The sequence below is a fragment of the Callithrix jacchus genome, chromosome 20 (genome assembly GCF_049354715.1).
Source record: "Callithrix jacchus isolate 240 chromosome 20, calJac240_pri, whole genome shotgun sequence".
Lineage (NCBI taxonomy): Eukaryota > Metazoa > Chordata > Mammalia > Primates > Cebidae > Callithrix > Callithrix jacchus.
The window spans coordinates 35,995,588-36,011,528 of NC_133521.1; the positions used below are offsets into that span (position 1 = coordinate 35,995,588).

Consider the following 15,941-nt stretch of genomic DNA (forward strand, 5'->3'; position numbering starts at 1 on the left):
ATGCCTTTAATGTCAGCACTTTGGGAGGCCGAATGGCACAGATCACACGAGGTTAGGAGTTCAAGACCAGCATGGCCAACATGGTGAAATTCCGTCTCCACTAAAAATGCAAAAATGGTGTGGCGGCACAGGCCTGTAGTTCCAGCTACTGGGGAGGCTGAGGCAAGAGAATTGCTTGAACCCAGGAGGCAGAGGTTGCAGTGAGCTGAGATCGCACCACTGCACTCCAGCCTGGGAGACGGAGCGAAACTCCATTCTCAGAAACAAAACAAAACAAACCCAACATATATACGTAACTGTGAGCAGAGGCGATTAAGGGGAGATTCTTGTCCCTCCTTTCCCAATGAAATGTGGAAAGATGAGAATGTTGCCGCCGGTGCTGATGGGAAGCATTTACTCCCAGGCCTTTTCAGGGTAACTAGTCAGGTGTTATCTGAAGATGGGGCCACCCACCGGTGGTCCTCTGAATGCCAACAAGAGTCACCTCTAAGATGATGCAGGCATTGCATGCTGTAGCCAAATGCTTGCAGCACACATGCTGCTAATCCAGGACTTGGTAGTTACAGTATTAATTTAGGGGTGATGAGGGGAAAGTGGTCTCCCTTTATCTGTTAATTCCTTGAAGGAAGTTCTTTTCAGAATGCCTAGTCTTGAAATACATAATAAAGTTACCTATCAGGACCACTTTTACGGAGATTTAAATGTGATAATAAGAATAAAAGAAAATGAAGTGACATTGAGGGCGTCTTCTTTTACAACGGCTCTTGGTCTTGCCTGTTAAGCACCCTGTAAAACGACTTTTATACGTTTATGGATTGAAATGATTCTGCTGCAATTTTAAGTGTTAACATTGTTCAGACTTCCATTACTAACACCTCTCACGTTGTTACGAAACAGCTTTATGCTTGACGTTTTGATCATACTAACCTGGGACATTTCATACTAAACTTCTCATTTCATGCCTTAGGAATCCCCTGCTTATTTTGATTTTAGCTCCTTTCTATAGGAAGCCGATACACGATGTGCGCACGTCTTACCCTGATGCACTGTCTAAACTGATCGTCACAGAAGATATTTTGTAGAGATGGAGAAAGCTTAAATGTCTTGTTTGTCAGATTGGCTTGGGTAGAAAATAAGGATTTCCACCCCTCTCAACCTGGTTCCTTCCCTTTTAGATTTTCTTTTTGGCTTTACTTTAAAGCTGTTATTCTTCAAATGACAGTCCGCAAACGGCACTTTATTTTTGAAAACAGCTTTACTGACATGTAATTTACATGCTGTACAATTCATGCATTTAAAGTGTGCAGTTCAGTGCTGCAGTATATTCACAGAGTTGTGCAACCATCACCACCGTCTATTTCATTACCGGAAGGAGAAAGCCCGCACCCCGTCATTTTCACCTCCCATTCCCCACTTCCCCTGTTCCCCAGCCCCTGCCAATCACTAATCTGCTCTCTGTCTCTATGCATTTGTATATTTGGGACATTTCTCATTAATGGGCTCATCCAATATGTGGCTCTTTGTGACTAGTCCTTTCACTTTGCATCTTGTTTTCAAGGTACTGCACCTTATTTTCTCAGTCTCTTGCTTGTTTTTTCTTACAAATACATTTTTAAAAAATGAGTAACCATATGTACAAAAATATTTAACTTATTTACACATGTCATGTTGATGAGATTCGTCTTCGTAGCCACAAGAGCAAGGAACAGTGCTCATGTAGCCTACGCATTCAAAATGTGTTTGTCGGGTGCATGTATCTGTGTTTGATAAAGCCACTGCTCATTACATGGTCTGTAAAATCTCCCTCAGTACAGCTGTAGGGACATGCAAAAGAAAGGCTGGCTCATTAATAGGATATGTCCAGAATTCTGCTTTAGAAATCATGATGTGGACATGATCGATTTCTCTGACACGGGAAGCTGCTGCAGCTTCTTCGTCTTTATCTTCTTCCCTCTGCGTGTTCAGAGCAGGGACCTCCTTCTGCTGTTTTGGGCTCTCCTTGGTTACCCAGACTGGCTGCCTCAGCACCTTCTTAAAATATTAGTGTTGCTGAGATAGGAGCTTTTGGTGGATGGATAAATTGGAATTTGTAAATATTTTGCTTAGTTTTCCCCGGAGTTTTGTGGAAGAGAATAAGGTGTCAGCTTGTTATAATGTGGTCATTGATAAAGTTTAAACAAGGCTGACTTGGGTTGAAGGTAACTTGAGCCATGACGTTCATCTTGATGGGCAAAGAGTTCTCACTCTACTTCTTTTTTTTAAAATTTTATAATTTTTTTAAGCGTAAGCATTTTTTTTTAAGTTTTACTTTAAGTTCTGCAGTACCTGTGCAGACCTTCCAGGATTGTTACGTAGGTATACACTTGCCGTGCTGGTTTGCTGCCTCCATCCCCCCATCAGCTACATTAGGTATTTCTCCTAATGTTATCCCTCCCCAATCTCCCCACCCCCTGCTATCCCTCCCCTAGCCCCCCACCTACCAATAGACCCCAGTGTGTGATGTTTCCCTCCCTGTGTCCATGTGTTCTCATTGTTCAACACCCACTTATATTCCCATATATGCATGCAGTGTTTGGTTTTCTGTTCTTGTGTCAGTTTGCTGAGAATGATGGTTTCCAGATTCATCCATGTCCCCGCAAAGGATGTGAACTCATCCCTTTTTACGGCTGCATAGTATTCCATGGTGTACACGTGCCACATTTTCTTTATCCAGTCTATCCTTGATGGACATTTGAGTTGGTTCCCAGTCTTTGCTATTGTAAACAGTGCCGCAGTGAACATACATGTGCATGTATCTTTATAACAGAACGATTTATAAACCCTTCGCGTATATACCCAGTAGTGGGCTCACCCAGGCTGGAGTGCATTGGTGTGTGATCTCTGTTCACTGCAACCTCCATCTTCTGGGTTCAAGTGATTCTGATATCTCAGCCTCCCCATTAGCTGGGATTACAGGCGTGTGCCACCACACCTGGCTAATTTTATGTATTTTTAGTAGAGATAGGGTTTCACCTTGTTTACCAGGCTGGTTTTGAACTCCCAACCTGAAGTGATATGCCTGCCTCAGCCTCCCAAAATGCTGGGATTTCTGTTTAAAACTCTACCTTTTAAAAATAAGAATCAGGACAAAGAGGTATTAAAGAATGTGTCTCTTATTAGTTTATTATGGTAATGAGAAGGGTTTGAATTTGGACACAGCAGGGTTTTTCTTTCCTTTTCCCGCTCCTGCTCCTCATTTCTAATTCCTCTGTAAAATGATCGCCCTCCAGTTTGATGGGAACTGCCCGTGGAATCCTGTCTGGTGTTCTCATTGTTAGCAAATCCAGTCAAATCTTGGCTGTGAGACAGGTGGTAAGTCTACTGGATAGAACAGGAGCATCAGCTTTCATTTTCATTTCAAGACTGTCCCCCCTGGTCAGAGGATGGAAAGTCTGCCTAAATTATAAGCTAGCTAATTGCTTCTTCAGTGGAAGACCTAAATGAGGTTTAAAGTAAAATGCATATCTCTAAGGGCTAAGTAGCCAACACACAATAGGCAATTGAGATAGCAAAAACTAATTTAGAAAAGGTTGTTTTGTTCTTTGTTCTTTTTCCTTCATTTTTCCTTCCCTCCCTGCCTTACTTTCCACCTTCTTCCTCCCTCCTCTCTTTCCTCTCCCCTTTCTCCTTTCCTTCCTTCCTCCTTCCATTCCCTCTTTCCTCTTTTTTCCCCCTTTTATTTAACCATTATAAATACGATGGGGTTGTGTCTGTGAGCTTTTGCTGATAATTAAATAAATTATTTATACATTTAACACAATCTTGAATTACTAGGTGATCATCTTAGGCACTCAAAAGTGTAAGAGCCCTTGAAAGCCATCTCCAAGCAAAGATATTCCATAGCACGTCTTACAATCTAAATATTGCTTTTAGTGTAATCGAAGCAGCAAGAGTAGTCACAGCAGTTGATGGACTATTTTTCAAATTGATTTCAAAAATGTATTTAAGGGGATGATCTTCTAGTCTAGATTACCTATTGATTTTTAATATGAAAAGCTCATTATGTAAGCAGTAACCGCATATAAAAACCTAGCAAACCTTTGCATAAATCCTTTAATTGAATTTCCAGAGCCTGTGGTTCTACTTTTTTTTTAATTAAATCTATTTCTTTTTTTAAGTGTTACTGTGTAATTTGCATGCTGTGAAGAGGCCCTGTCCCAGATAAAGTGCCATTGATCCTTATTAAACCTCACCTCTGGGCTTGCTTAAAACTAACTGGAAAAATTAAAGTGTTCATGCCGCAATGCACTTATAGCTTGTGTGATAGGATTATGGAAAAAAATAATAAAACTAATTTCCAGGAGAGAATTTATAATGTGAGATTTTATTTTTTTTCAATTTGATAATTAATAGTGAAATCATATCATATATATAAATCACATTTTAGCCTATAAACTGAAATGGCAATTAGGAAAGATAATATATACTTGCTGTAAAACCATGTTACGTGAGGATAATCTTTTGGCGCTTTAATTTTTTAATTGTAGAAGGAGAGATTATGAATTCAAGTCAAACACATTAAATGGCGGGTTCCATCTGAAAAATCTGATTCTTTTACTATGCACTATATTAATGGATTTATAATAGTAGTGTGAGGAAGTATAAAAAATATGGAAAAAGATATTCTGGTTACGTTCGTGTTAAAATGTATGTATTAGAATTACCAAGGGAAAGAAAAATATGAAAACTGCAATAGGTTTTTCTATTTTTTAATACCTAACATTTGTTATTTTAAAAGCAATAAAATCCCCTAAAGAAATATTCATAATCAATAAGAACACAAAATATGGAATATATTAACTGAGTTATAAAATGTTTGTAGTGTAGCACAAAATGAAAAACACAGCAAGTTATGTACGGTTTAAAGTGTAATCAATTTTGAGGTTGTATACAAGGATATAAATGATAAATACTAGTAGTAGCATTTTTAGTAAAGGCTGTTACAAAATACCATATTTATGGCCTATTCCATTCTTTTTATAGCTCATTAATGTAGAAAACAAACACGGTGTATCCATCTTCTCAGACAGTTTAAAATTCCCTTAAATGATATTTTAAAATGTAAATACAGAGCTCATTTGATCTGGTTCTTCCTTCAGCTGGTGTTAACATGAATGGCCGTATACACCACACTGGGGTTCCTTTTCAGACTCTGGAACGAAAAAGTGATGATAATGACGTATTGCCCTCCCTCCCACAGAACAGGGCCGGATCTAACTCTCTTACCTATGGCTTGGCAGGTGCCTCTCCTCTCTCAAAACCCCATGCCTACCCTGCTGTGGCACCCTGACCCCAGGGAGAGCCCTCCCGACTTTGGAAGCTGCACTAATTCTTCCGGGCCACAAGGGGGCTGTTGAGTTACTGGTTCACTGCACTGGCTGGCAGGAGAGAGTTGCAATGCAGGTTCCAAAGGTGCTTGATTTCCTATGTTCCTTATGAATATGCATATAGTATGTGCTCAGCAGTCTAGCAATTCAAATAGACAGCTGGTTCTGGTGGTGAGCATTTTAAAAATTTGTTTATGTATTTATTTATTTTTCTCTCGCCCTTTTTTGGACAAGCCCTTTCTGAGTAAGCTGAATCTGTAATGTAATTTCATTAACTGATTTCCAGTATTTAATTTGGTTTTGATATTTCCATCATGGACCCTTTTCTCCTTTCATTTTGTCATTCTGTAGAAGTCGATAGTCTCTATTACAATCAACAGGGCATATTGCCATGGGTCTAGGACCCACCAACTTAGATACTCAGCCTTCGTAAAATGTAAGTCAGATTTAGCAGCTCTGTTTTCCTTAATGTAGGAGTATTTGGAAAAGGAAAAAAAAAAACACATTTTTGAAAGCAGAGTAAGGTGTTTTATTTCCTTTCTCTCTGTTTGGAGTAGCATATTCTCCATCACTGCATAACTTCATCTCCCTGTCCGTCCGTCCGTCCGTCCGTCCGTCCATCCATCCGTCCGTCCGTCCGTCCGTCCATCCATCCATCCATCCATCCATCCATCTATACATCCAGTATGTGTGGAATACCTACTACGTGTCTGGCACCACTTCAGACAGTAAGGATATGGATATAAATTTGTATCAGTCAGGCCTTCCAGGATCTCATTATCTGGAGAGAAATATAAAAACATACACAAATCGTTTTGATATTAGCAAAGACCTAACTCAGCCTGGGAGGAGATTGGGTTTGGAGAAGGCTTTCGCTGTAATGTTTAATTAAAGCTTTTGTATTTATAGCTATAGTTTATTTGGACTTTATAATGGTGAATACTATGAGGATTATACTTTTTGAATGAAGTTTCTTTCTGGCATGACGGTATAAAATAAGATACGTTCACAGTGAAAATTGAGATGAGACACATCCTATTTCCTAGAATGGACTGTCCCTGGTCTGGTTGTCTCCAAGGAGGACACTGTCGTAAGAAGGATTGACATGGAGGTTCATCTGAAGAATGTGGGCAGCCATCTACAAATGGGGAGCAAAGGCCACAACACCAAATAATGTGATAGCCTCTGATCTGGGAGTCTAGACACTGGTCAAAGGCAGGATTCACAGAGTTTTCCAAGATAAGATTCAAGACCCCAACTAGAAATGAAAGCCAGGCTACGGTTGGCACCAAGTGGAGGCCTCCAGTAATGCTGACCCAGTGGGACTGCGTTGTTCACTGCCCCCTCCTGGGACAGGAGAGCGAATGACAATGACAATGGAGAACTAAGAGGCAAGAGAATGGGAATCTAAAGGTGACGATTCCATGGTTTACAGCCCAGAAGCTCAGTCTAGCCTGATCTCATTGAAGCAGTCATAACTTCTTGAAGTCAGCTAGATGGATGACAGAATTGCACTGGGTCCTATGGAGTGTCAGAAAGAGGGAAGCTTCTGGAGTCTCACTGTCCAATATGGTAGCCACTAGCCGCATGTGACTATTAAAATGTTTGTTAATTAAAATTTAAAGTCCATTTGCTCCAAAGTACCAGCCACATTTCAAGTCTTCAGAAATGAGATGTGGTTAGTGGCCACGATACTGGGTAGCACTGAGCTACCATATCCTTTCTACCATAGCAGAATGCTCTATTGGATAACTCTGCTTTAAAGCATTAGTCCCCCAAGTGTCAACGATGAGCCACTAGGATTCTAAGAGGAAACATTACAACTTCTGTTTATCCATCAAAGTCTTTCATTTATTATTAAATATCTCACCATGCTTATTGGGTGACAGGTACTGCTTTAAGTGTTTTGTATATATTTACAGGTATTATCGTTTCAAAAATTCTTTGAAACAGGACTATTATTGTCCATATTTCACAGATGAGGAAAGAGATGCACTAAGAAAAGGGGTAGCAGAGTAGGCATACTAGCTCAGTAGTCCAGGGTCGGGTTCCATACTTTAAATGGACGCGTATTTGCTCTCAATTTTAAAATGTTATGTTTTACAAATAATACACAGATGCATTGACACAGGTATCATCTCCCATCCTCTGATGGTCAGGAATCGTGTGCGATGTGCAGTGTACTCTTAAAGTCAGGCCGGCCGGTTCCCCAGGGAGAGGGACCATGGTGGAACCTTCGCTCCTTGTGGACTTCAGCTTGAGCAGTGTAGTTCTGTATGCGTGCTTAGTTGGATGGATTGAGACATCAGATTGTGTGGTCCGAACTAAAACCACCGTTGCAAAATGAAGAAGAGACGTAGAAACATTTGTGCAAAAAGGCCAGTGTTTGGATATAGTTCTTAGAATAGCAAATAGCAGGAAAGGAGCAGGGTTGGTACTTGAACTCCTCCTGATAAGAGCCCTTCATCTCGTGCATAGTAAACACAGTGATGGTTTGATCAGAAGTGGTCAATCGGAAAACCAGAATCTAAATTAGCAAAGAGATATGTGAAATGACATGCATTATTTTTAAAGAAGAGCGTTACTGTAACCTATACCGTTCCTGGAGGTAGGAGCTAATAGCCTGATCCAAGTTTATAATTTGCAAACAAGTCGACGTCTGTTGAGGTATATGCCCTTAATTTTTGCAACTGATGAAAGCACTTACGTCAGCCCAGGAGAGGTCAGAGCAGCCTCGAGCCTCTTGGATTTTAAAAAGTCTCGGCCTCTGCTGCTCTCGGTTTTCACTGCTCATTTGAGATCTACTCTATTTATCCTCTGCCTCCAAGAGGGTTAGTCTTTCAGTAGAGTTGAAAATCTTGAAATAAAAGATTTTGTAAACGGGAAAAAAGCTCATTGATAGAAACAGTCGTGGCATAGACACTGAACTTCTGATGGGAACTTTGCTGGATATTCCTTTGTTTATCATCTGCCCTGGGGGAGCCATCCCTAGCCTCCCTCCACCCCTTAATTTAAGGTACTTAAAATCTTCAAGTACGTCTTGGTATCAGTACACAGTACACTGAGCTCAGTTGATGGACTTCTGAAAAAAAAAATTCAAAGATAGAATGTTTTCCCAACATTTTGGCCATATTTGCCAGAACTTTTTCAAGAATGCTATGACTTTGGCTCAGGACAGGGGAAGAGTGTGTGTGTGTGTGTGTGTGTGTGTGTGTGCGCGCGCGCGCACGTGTGCGCACTGTGGAGGCGATAAGATAGCTGTGTTTCTGAAAACGGTGAAGACATAACACATATCGGTGAAGCTTTTCTATAAATCTTCTTGGGGCTGGAGCTTTAAAATAAAATATATAACTTTTGTGCAGAGAGAGAACCTTTCCTTACCCAAAGATTTCGTAACTTTCTCTTACCCTTGGCTAAGGCCGAGCTACCCAGCTACCTGCATTTCTGGTATGTTTTGCTTTCATACACTTTTCTAGGACTTAATAAATCTGTTTCTAAAGAATAACTTAGAATGTACGTGTTACTCTCCCACCTATTCTGATAAATAGAAGGCATAGGTGGATACTATACATTTATTTAGATGGAATGGTGGATCAGGTGGCTTCAGGCCTTTTTACGTCACAATTCCATGACTGTCATTAGCAGTGCAGTGGTTGAAGGAGGTCACTTGTTTTTTTCCCCAATGTCAAGTGACTCCATAATTTTTTTATTATTATTTGAGATGGAGTCTTGCTCTGTTGCCCAGGCTGGAGTACAGTGGTGTGATCTCTGCTCACTGCAATCTCTGTTGATTCACCTGCCTCAGCCTCCTAAGTAGCTGGGACTATAGGCATATGCTACCACACCTGGCTAATTTTTGTATTTTTAGTAGAGATGGGATTTCACCATGTTGGCCTTGCTGCTCTCGAACTCCTGACTTCAGGTGATCTGCCCCTCTTTGGCCTCCCAAAGTGCTGGGATTCCAGGCGTGAGCCACCGCACCCAGCCAAATAACTCCATAATTTTGAAAAAAATGACCAACATTTACTGAGTACTTACTGGGCTCTGTGCTAAGTGCTTTCCATGTAATTTCTAATTTCCCGACCATTCTGTGAAGTGGCTACTATGATTTTCCTCATTTTCCAGGCAGAGAATCTGAGGCTTAGAGAGTTGAAGTAAATAACTGGGTGTTACACGGCTGGCAAGTGGCAGAGCACTTACTGGCACCAAGACTGTTTCTCAGGACCTTGTCGTACAGGAGTCCATAATATGACACAGAAGGTATGTTTTATTTTTCCTGGGAAGGATCCATCTCATTCATCTGCCTCCCTGTGTCTAGCAGGAGTGCCAGGCAGTAAAATCTGTTAAAAGAAAGACATGAAAAATAAACAGTCATTCCTATCTGTTCCTGAAAGTGGGGATCAAGGTTTTGGGGCACTGAGGTTTATGAATTTTGGGGGCCCACTTTACGTAAGGGAGTCAAACATTTAGTGTGAAGTATTGGAAGGGGCTCCCTAGACATGAAGGACCTCTTCAACTCACCTTTGGCTGGCTTCAAAGTTATGCCAAATTTTGCAAAGCCAAGTTAGCGATGCCTCTCGATATTCATGAGCATGTTTGACTCCTTTTCTTCCATTTTTTTCTTAAATGTGCCCAAATGTGAAGGATACTTTTACCTCTGATTTGATGTTGAAGGTAATTTGAAAAATACTCCGCCTTTATTCTTTGAAATTGATAGACTCTCAAGAAAGTTGCATGTCACCTTCCTTGAGAGGGACAGGTCTCAGGGAGGTGTGCCTCAGCTTTCAGGAAAGTCCCCCATCTGCAGAAGCATTGGCTGACAAGGAAGAATTTTTTTTTTTAATGCTTTCCTTTTTGCCGGCATCTGGGCAGATTTTTTTTTTTTTTTTTTGTAGTTTCTTAATGGTCTTTAGCAAAGGAAGTAAGTGACACTGATCAGTGAAGGCAGACAGTAAGATTTATAATGTATTTGTGCTTGCTGATTGCCAACAGAGCCGGCCTTTCCCAGCGGCACTGTACGCAGACTCGGAAAATCAATAGGGATTAACCTTTGACCCCCTTCACATACTTATCATGTGGGCTGCATCGCTTACCAATATTTCATCTGTTTCACTTAGCTGCTGTTACTTACTCAATAATGTGTGGCCAATCTCGCAAGATGCTAATTAATTTTTTCAAATGCAGCATCACTTGAAGCTGTGATAAAATATCACACCTTTGGAAGTCAAGGCTCTTCTGGTTTATTTATTAAACTCACATTAATTAGCCTTAATTTAAAAAAAATGAGAAGGGACAGCACCACGACGCAAGCATTTGGTTTGCTCACAGAGACCTCTTGTGATCGACAGTGGGGTTTGGGGGCAGGTTTTGTGGCTGTCACAGAACAGGTGGCTCCTAGTGTGTCTGTTGGAAGATGGAACCTTTTCAGGAAAATTGCTAATCTTATCGTGTGTGTGTGTGTGTGTGTGTGTGTGTGTGTGTGTGTGTGCGTGCGCGCGCACATGCTTAGTAAAGATGGAGTTTTGCCATGTTGGCCAGCCTGGTCTCAAACTCCTGACCTTAGGCCATTCACCTGCCTCAGCCTCCCAAAGTGCTGGAATTTACAGGCATGAGCCAGCATGCTTGCCTGACTAATCTTACTTTTTGGACATACTTTTTGTTTTCTGTTTAAAGGGTCATTTACAGATAAAAAAGCTCCCTTGCAGTGAAATGAACCCAATATATCAATTTTGAAGGCATCAAAGTTAACTTGAATACATGGTCTTTTTGCACATGCATGTAGTGGTTTGTATTAACATATGAATGTGTATGAGCTGCTACCGCCTAGGCCGGAACAGGAATGAAATTTTCAGTGAAACACTTTTGTGCCTGTCTCTTTCAGCTTCGGCACATAGCACAGTCCTATACATTTGTCTGAAAAGTTGAAACTGTTGTAGAATATTTTCATGTAAGACCCTTTTGGTCACAGATTTTTTTTTCCCAACTATACCTATTCCCCAGAGTTTACTTACAGTTTGCTATTGATCTGGCAGCTGGTATTTGAATTGGTCGATATACTCTGTAACTTGTTTAAGATACCGTACCTGAGCTATTAGTTTAAATAATGTATTCATAAATTGATTAATCATTACAGTAAGACTCATTAGCTGCATTTATATCTGCGTGTTATCCACAATTGACTTGCAGTCTAATAATCACGCATACTTAAGCAGAACTTGGGTTTTACATTACAATTTAATAATTATCAAGCCAGAGAACAATAGTGTTTGTGTGTGGAAGTTGGGTGGATGTAGGGCTTTAAAGGTAGGACTCTCTAAGCAGGTTGCTAATTTCAATTTTTCTAGATAAAATAGATTATCCTCCCTTCCAAAATGAAATACAGGAAGGGGACCAAATTATGTCAGCCTCAAAGAAGTGATTGAGTTTGTGGGGGCTGTCCCGAAGTCCAGGTTCTGGAAGGTGGGTGGGGCACGGGAAAGAGAATGTGAGATGGCACTGAGTTTGTCTCCATGTCTGTCAAAGTTGCATCAAGACTGGGAGGATGTCTTCACGCTGGTTTTCCAGAGTGTTTCTGTACTACGTAGCCTGTGTACCTGGTAAGACACTCACGCTCTGCTCTGCCTGCCCTCCTGTGAGCTGACAAACGCAGTACAGGTGAGATTTCCTTGGAACCAAGGATACCCTAAGAAACTCCCTGGGATAAACATTGGAAGTCCTTCCAACAGGGATTTCCAGCCAGAAAGGAAATAGTTCATCTGATCATAGGGTTTAGGCTTACATGTACTTTTAAAAATATCAATAAACGTGCTTTTTACGGCAATTTTAAGTCCATAGCAAAACTGAGTGGAAAGTATAGAATTTCATATACTCCCTGTCCTCCTGTGCACAGCCTCCTCCTGCCACGCATGTTTAATCAAACTGCATGTTCATTCAAGACAGTCTTTTAGATGGTCAGTATTCAATATGGCTCTGCACTGGGCACCTTCTGACTCCCTAAGGAGCCCTGTTTCAGGTTTCTTTTGGGGATGAAGATATTTCAGACTCTTTCCCCGTTCAACCTCCATAGGCACTGAACCCTCTTTCCGGCTCCCATTTGGTTGGAAAATTACTTTGCCTTGCTGAGTGGTTTTTCTACTGCCTCAATCCCCCTTTCAAACATTATTCCACAGCCTGCTGTATTAATATATACTGTGTTCTTTCGGTAATGGGGAGGGGAGCCTGTCTCGCAGCACGCGCTTGTTCAGCTCTGTGTTGAAAGAGCGCTGCCCGCCGCGTGAAGGACATCTGCTCACAAGTGAGCAATTGTGCTTCTGATTCGGGGCAGCACCTTTGCCTGGATGTGGCTCCAGATGAAAGAACAGATTGCCACGGAGCCACTTTTCCAAGGATCCCTCTTCCCGGCATGGGGCTTCATACATTATTGAGAGCAAACCTACTTTCCACCGCCACTCCTTGATGTACTTCTTTTGCCAGCCTGATTCAGAATGTCAGCGTGGATCACTTTTCAACAAAGGCAGAAAGGGCCAGCCAGGAAGCTTCCACGATACATTATTGATAGTGTTTAATTATTATTGTACAGGTTTATTAAATGACTCGGTTACCCAGGAGCCCATGTAGTTGCTGAAAAGAGTTTGCTAAACTTTGAATAGTAGACGTTTTGTCTGAAAACAAAATGTCTTTGTGAGTGCTGTCACCGTACGCCTGGTGTCTGTGTGAGGGGCTGTGTGGTGGTATGCTGCTAAGTGTTGAACAGCTAGCTCCCTTGGTGGAAGCTAGGGGAAACAAACCTTGTTTTGTGGTATTTGCTGATTACTGTGGTGTAAATACTCACACCATGGCTGATTTCAAGTCGCCAACATGAGCAGCCTGGAACTTGGAGCTGGAGAGAGATGCGTCGTCCCGTACCATTTTATAGATGTATGGTATTTGCACTACCAACTAACAGATGTAGGTACCTTCATGAGCATAGGAAATAGTCATGTCTACTGAGATTATTCAGAAGTACTGAGCTTTGAGTATTTTCTACCTTTTTAATACAGCTTATTGAATCATACATTTATATAATTGAATACTTAATAATGGGTGTGTCCAACAACCAGCCGATGAAGTTTCTGGAAATTCAGCAGCGTACTACTCCGTTAAGCCAGTCGGACCCGGTGTGGCACACTTACCAGGTGTGTTTAATTGACTGCCTGCTTTAAGCTGCACCTTGGGTTCCAGTGAAGTTCACGATCTGTTCGGAAGGCAGGCTCATTCCTACCGGGGCATCCCCGCACAGTTTTCTACTGGGGTGTGATGAGCTGCTTGGCATCCTGCTAAGTGTCCTCAACAGCGAGCAGACACATGTACCCTGCTTGGTACATCCCAGATGCTTCTGTTGTAGTGATATTAAGGACAACAGTATTTTGCCAGAAGCTATAACGAGACAATTCTGTAACAACAGCATGGTGACACCAGGCTGTGTTTTGCAATTTTCTTTAATATTTATGCTGGATAAATAATTTATCTCTTTTTTTCAGGTTTCTTTTTTCTTCTTGAACATGTTGCTATAGACAGGTGCTACATTTTCCTGAATGACTACAGCAGAGATTTGGTTATTTTCCTCCCAGAAAAGGCAAATGGGACAGCAGAGTTGAACTTCTGGGAATTATTTCCCCAATTCCATTTCCCATCTACTAATACAAACTAATGAGATTTATTAAGGAGGAGCCCACAGGTTTGAAGGGAGTCTCTTATTAATGTTCCATCTTTACATGGCGTTGAAACATCAGGACCATTTTGCACTCAGGTTTTTTGGAAGAGGCGTGGCTCTCCTGTTACCTGTTTGAGACTTACTGCAGATGCCCCCTCTAGTTCAGCTTGTTCAGGCTTCATGCTGTTGGTATTGGAAACAGGATCATTTGTACTGGAGGTCTGTCCTGTATAGATGGTTAGTGACATCCGTGGCCTCTAGCCATTAGCTACCCTCTCTCCGAGTAGGATCATTAAAAACACGTCTTCAGACATTGGCAAATGCCTTCTGGGGAGCACAGTGGCCCCTGGTTGAAAACTTAATGCAACACTGATTTTAGCCGTCCTTTTCTCTGGCTTCCAGGAACCACCAATCCCCTAACACAAGAATTGGGCATAAGGCAACATTATGCTACCAAATCAACGTCTGCCTGGGAATCCTGGGCCACAGAAAGAAAAGCAGTATTTCTACCCTAGAATCGCTATCCCACATTCCCCAGCCTTCGAAAGAGGTACAGGAGTCCTCAGAAATGGGGTCTCTAGAGGTAGTGGAACCGGGACCCCTTCTCTCTCAGACTGTTACTCATGGTGGCTGCAGTCTAGTTTCTGAGCTGTGGAGCACAGAGAGATGTCACTGGAAACTGGAGAATGTACATTTTGGAGGGCTGGAAAGGTTCCTACTACCTTTGACTGGGGATGGAGGGGATATGGAAGATGGGTCTTTATTTAGAGGAAGCTCTTTATCCCAGTACCCTGGAAATTGCCATAGTCTTAGCAGCTAGTCCAGATGTGAAATTCAGGATTCCTGTCTTAGCCATGAAATAGGTTTGGTGTAGCTTAAGTCTAGGTGGCTGAGTTCATTTTCTAGTGGAGGTAAAGGGTACCTCGTGGGATTGGATCATGTAAAACCTACACAGTGGTATACCTGAGCCCTGTTTGTGGGACCCAAGAAAGCTGAGATTGGCTTTTCCTGAGAGTTCCTTGGCAAGAATGAGGCTTACTGATGTTTCAGCTGGATCGACCATTGTGGCATCTGCCTATGAGCAGACTCATTTCTTCTTGGCACTGCCTTGAGGCTGAGTCCTCGGGTAGCTGACCGGAGAGCCTGTGGAGCTGCTTCGGATGTGCAGTGTCAGTGCTGGGAGCTTATCAGGTGTTGTCTGAGACAGTGGTTGTAGGGGAAGGAGGTAGACTCTGAGTCAGGCAGACCTGGAATTTTCCTCATGGGCCATTAGGAACTGTGTGACACTGGGGCAGCTGACTTCACCTCTCTGAGTCTGTTTTCTTGCCTGTTGAATGGGTATAATGGTATCTTTGTGGCAGAGCAGTAGGATGATTGAGTGAAATAACGTGCCCAAAGCCTCTTTCTCGGAATAGGCTTTCAGTGGGCCTCATCTGTTGTCACTGTTCTGTTGGTCTTTCTGCCATTTGGGACATGGTCTCTGATAATGGCATTAGGCTGCCTTGTCCCCTCCTGCCTGTAGGGCATAGAACTGCCCAGTCTCTGCAGGCTGTCTAAACCCTGCACTGGGCAGGCCCTTTCAGCACCACTTCAGGAGATCAATAGTTATCTGCTTACCTTTCTGGCCTAGATGAGATTTTATGCTTGTTACTAGCAGATCAATAGTGAAAGCAGGTTCTGTTAAGTTTTTCATAGGAGTCATTAATCTTTCTCAGCCTCAGTTTCCCTATCTGTGAAGTGAGTCTAACCAGCGTGATAATGTAGAGTTAGGTTAAGTGAGGTTGGCAGCCAGACACCCACCACCAGCTGTAACATAAGAACAGAGGTGCTCTCCAGACCCCCAGGTCAGCCGAGGTCACTCAGCTTGGAATGATGAACTGCCA

At 42.0% G+C, this 15,941-nt stretch overlaps 1 protein-coding gene across 17 annotated transcripts in view; it reads left to right on the top strand.

The window, feature by feature from the left end:
- WWOX (WW domain containing oxidoreductase) overlaps window positions 1–15,941 on the top strand; it is a 1,143,691-nt gene that overhangs the window by 394,553 nt on the left and 733,197 nt on the right. For 2 of the 17 annotated variants that reach the window (XR_013530204.1, XM_078357814.1), the window contains one exon: window positions 9,492–11,342. The exons of 14 other annotated variants lie outside the window; for them this stretch is intronic. Coding sequence is in view for 1 of the 3 variants with exons in the window: in XM_078357814.1 (XP_078213940.1) it covers window positions 9,492–9,524 (33 nt within the window). In the remaining 2 variants the exon portion in view is untranslated. Of the gene's footprint in view, window positions 1–9,491; window positions 11,343–11,888; window positions 14,202–15,941 lie in introns of those variants that run through there. One more of the 17 variants, XR_013530199.1, reaches the window with a different exon arrangement.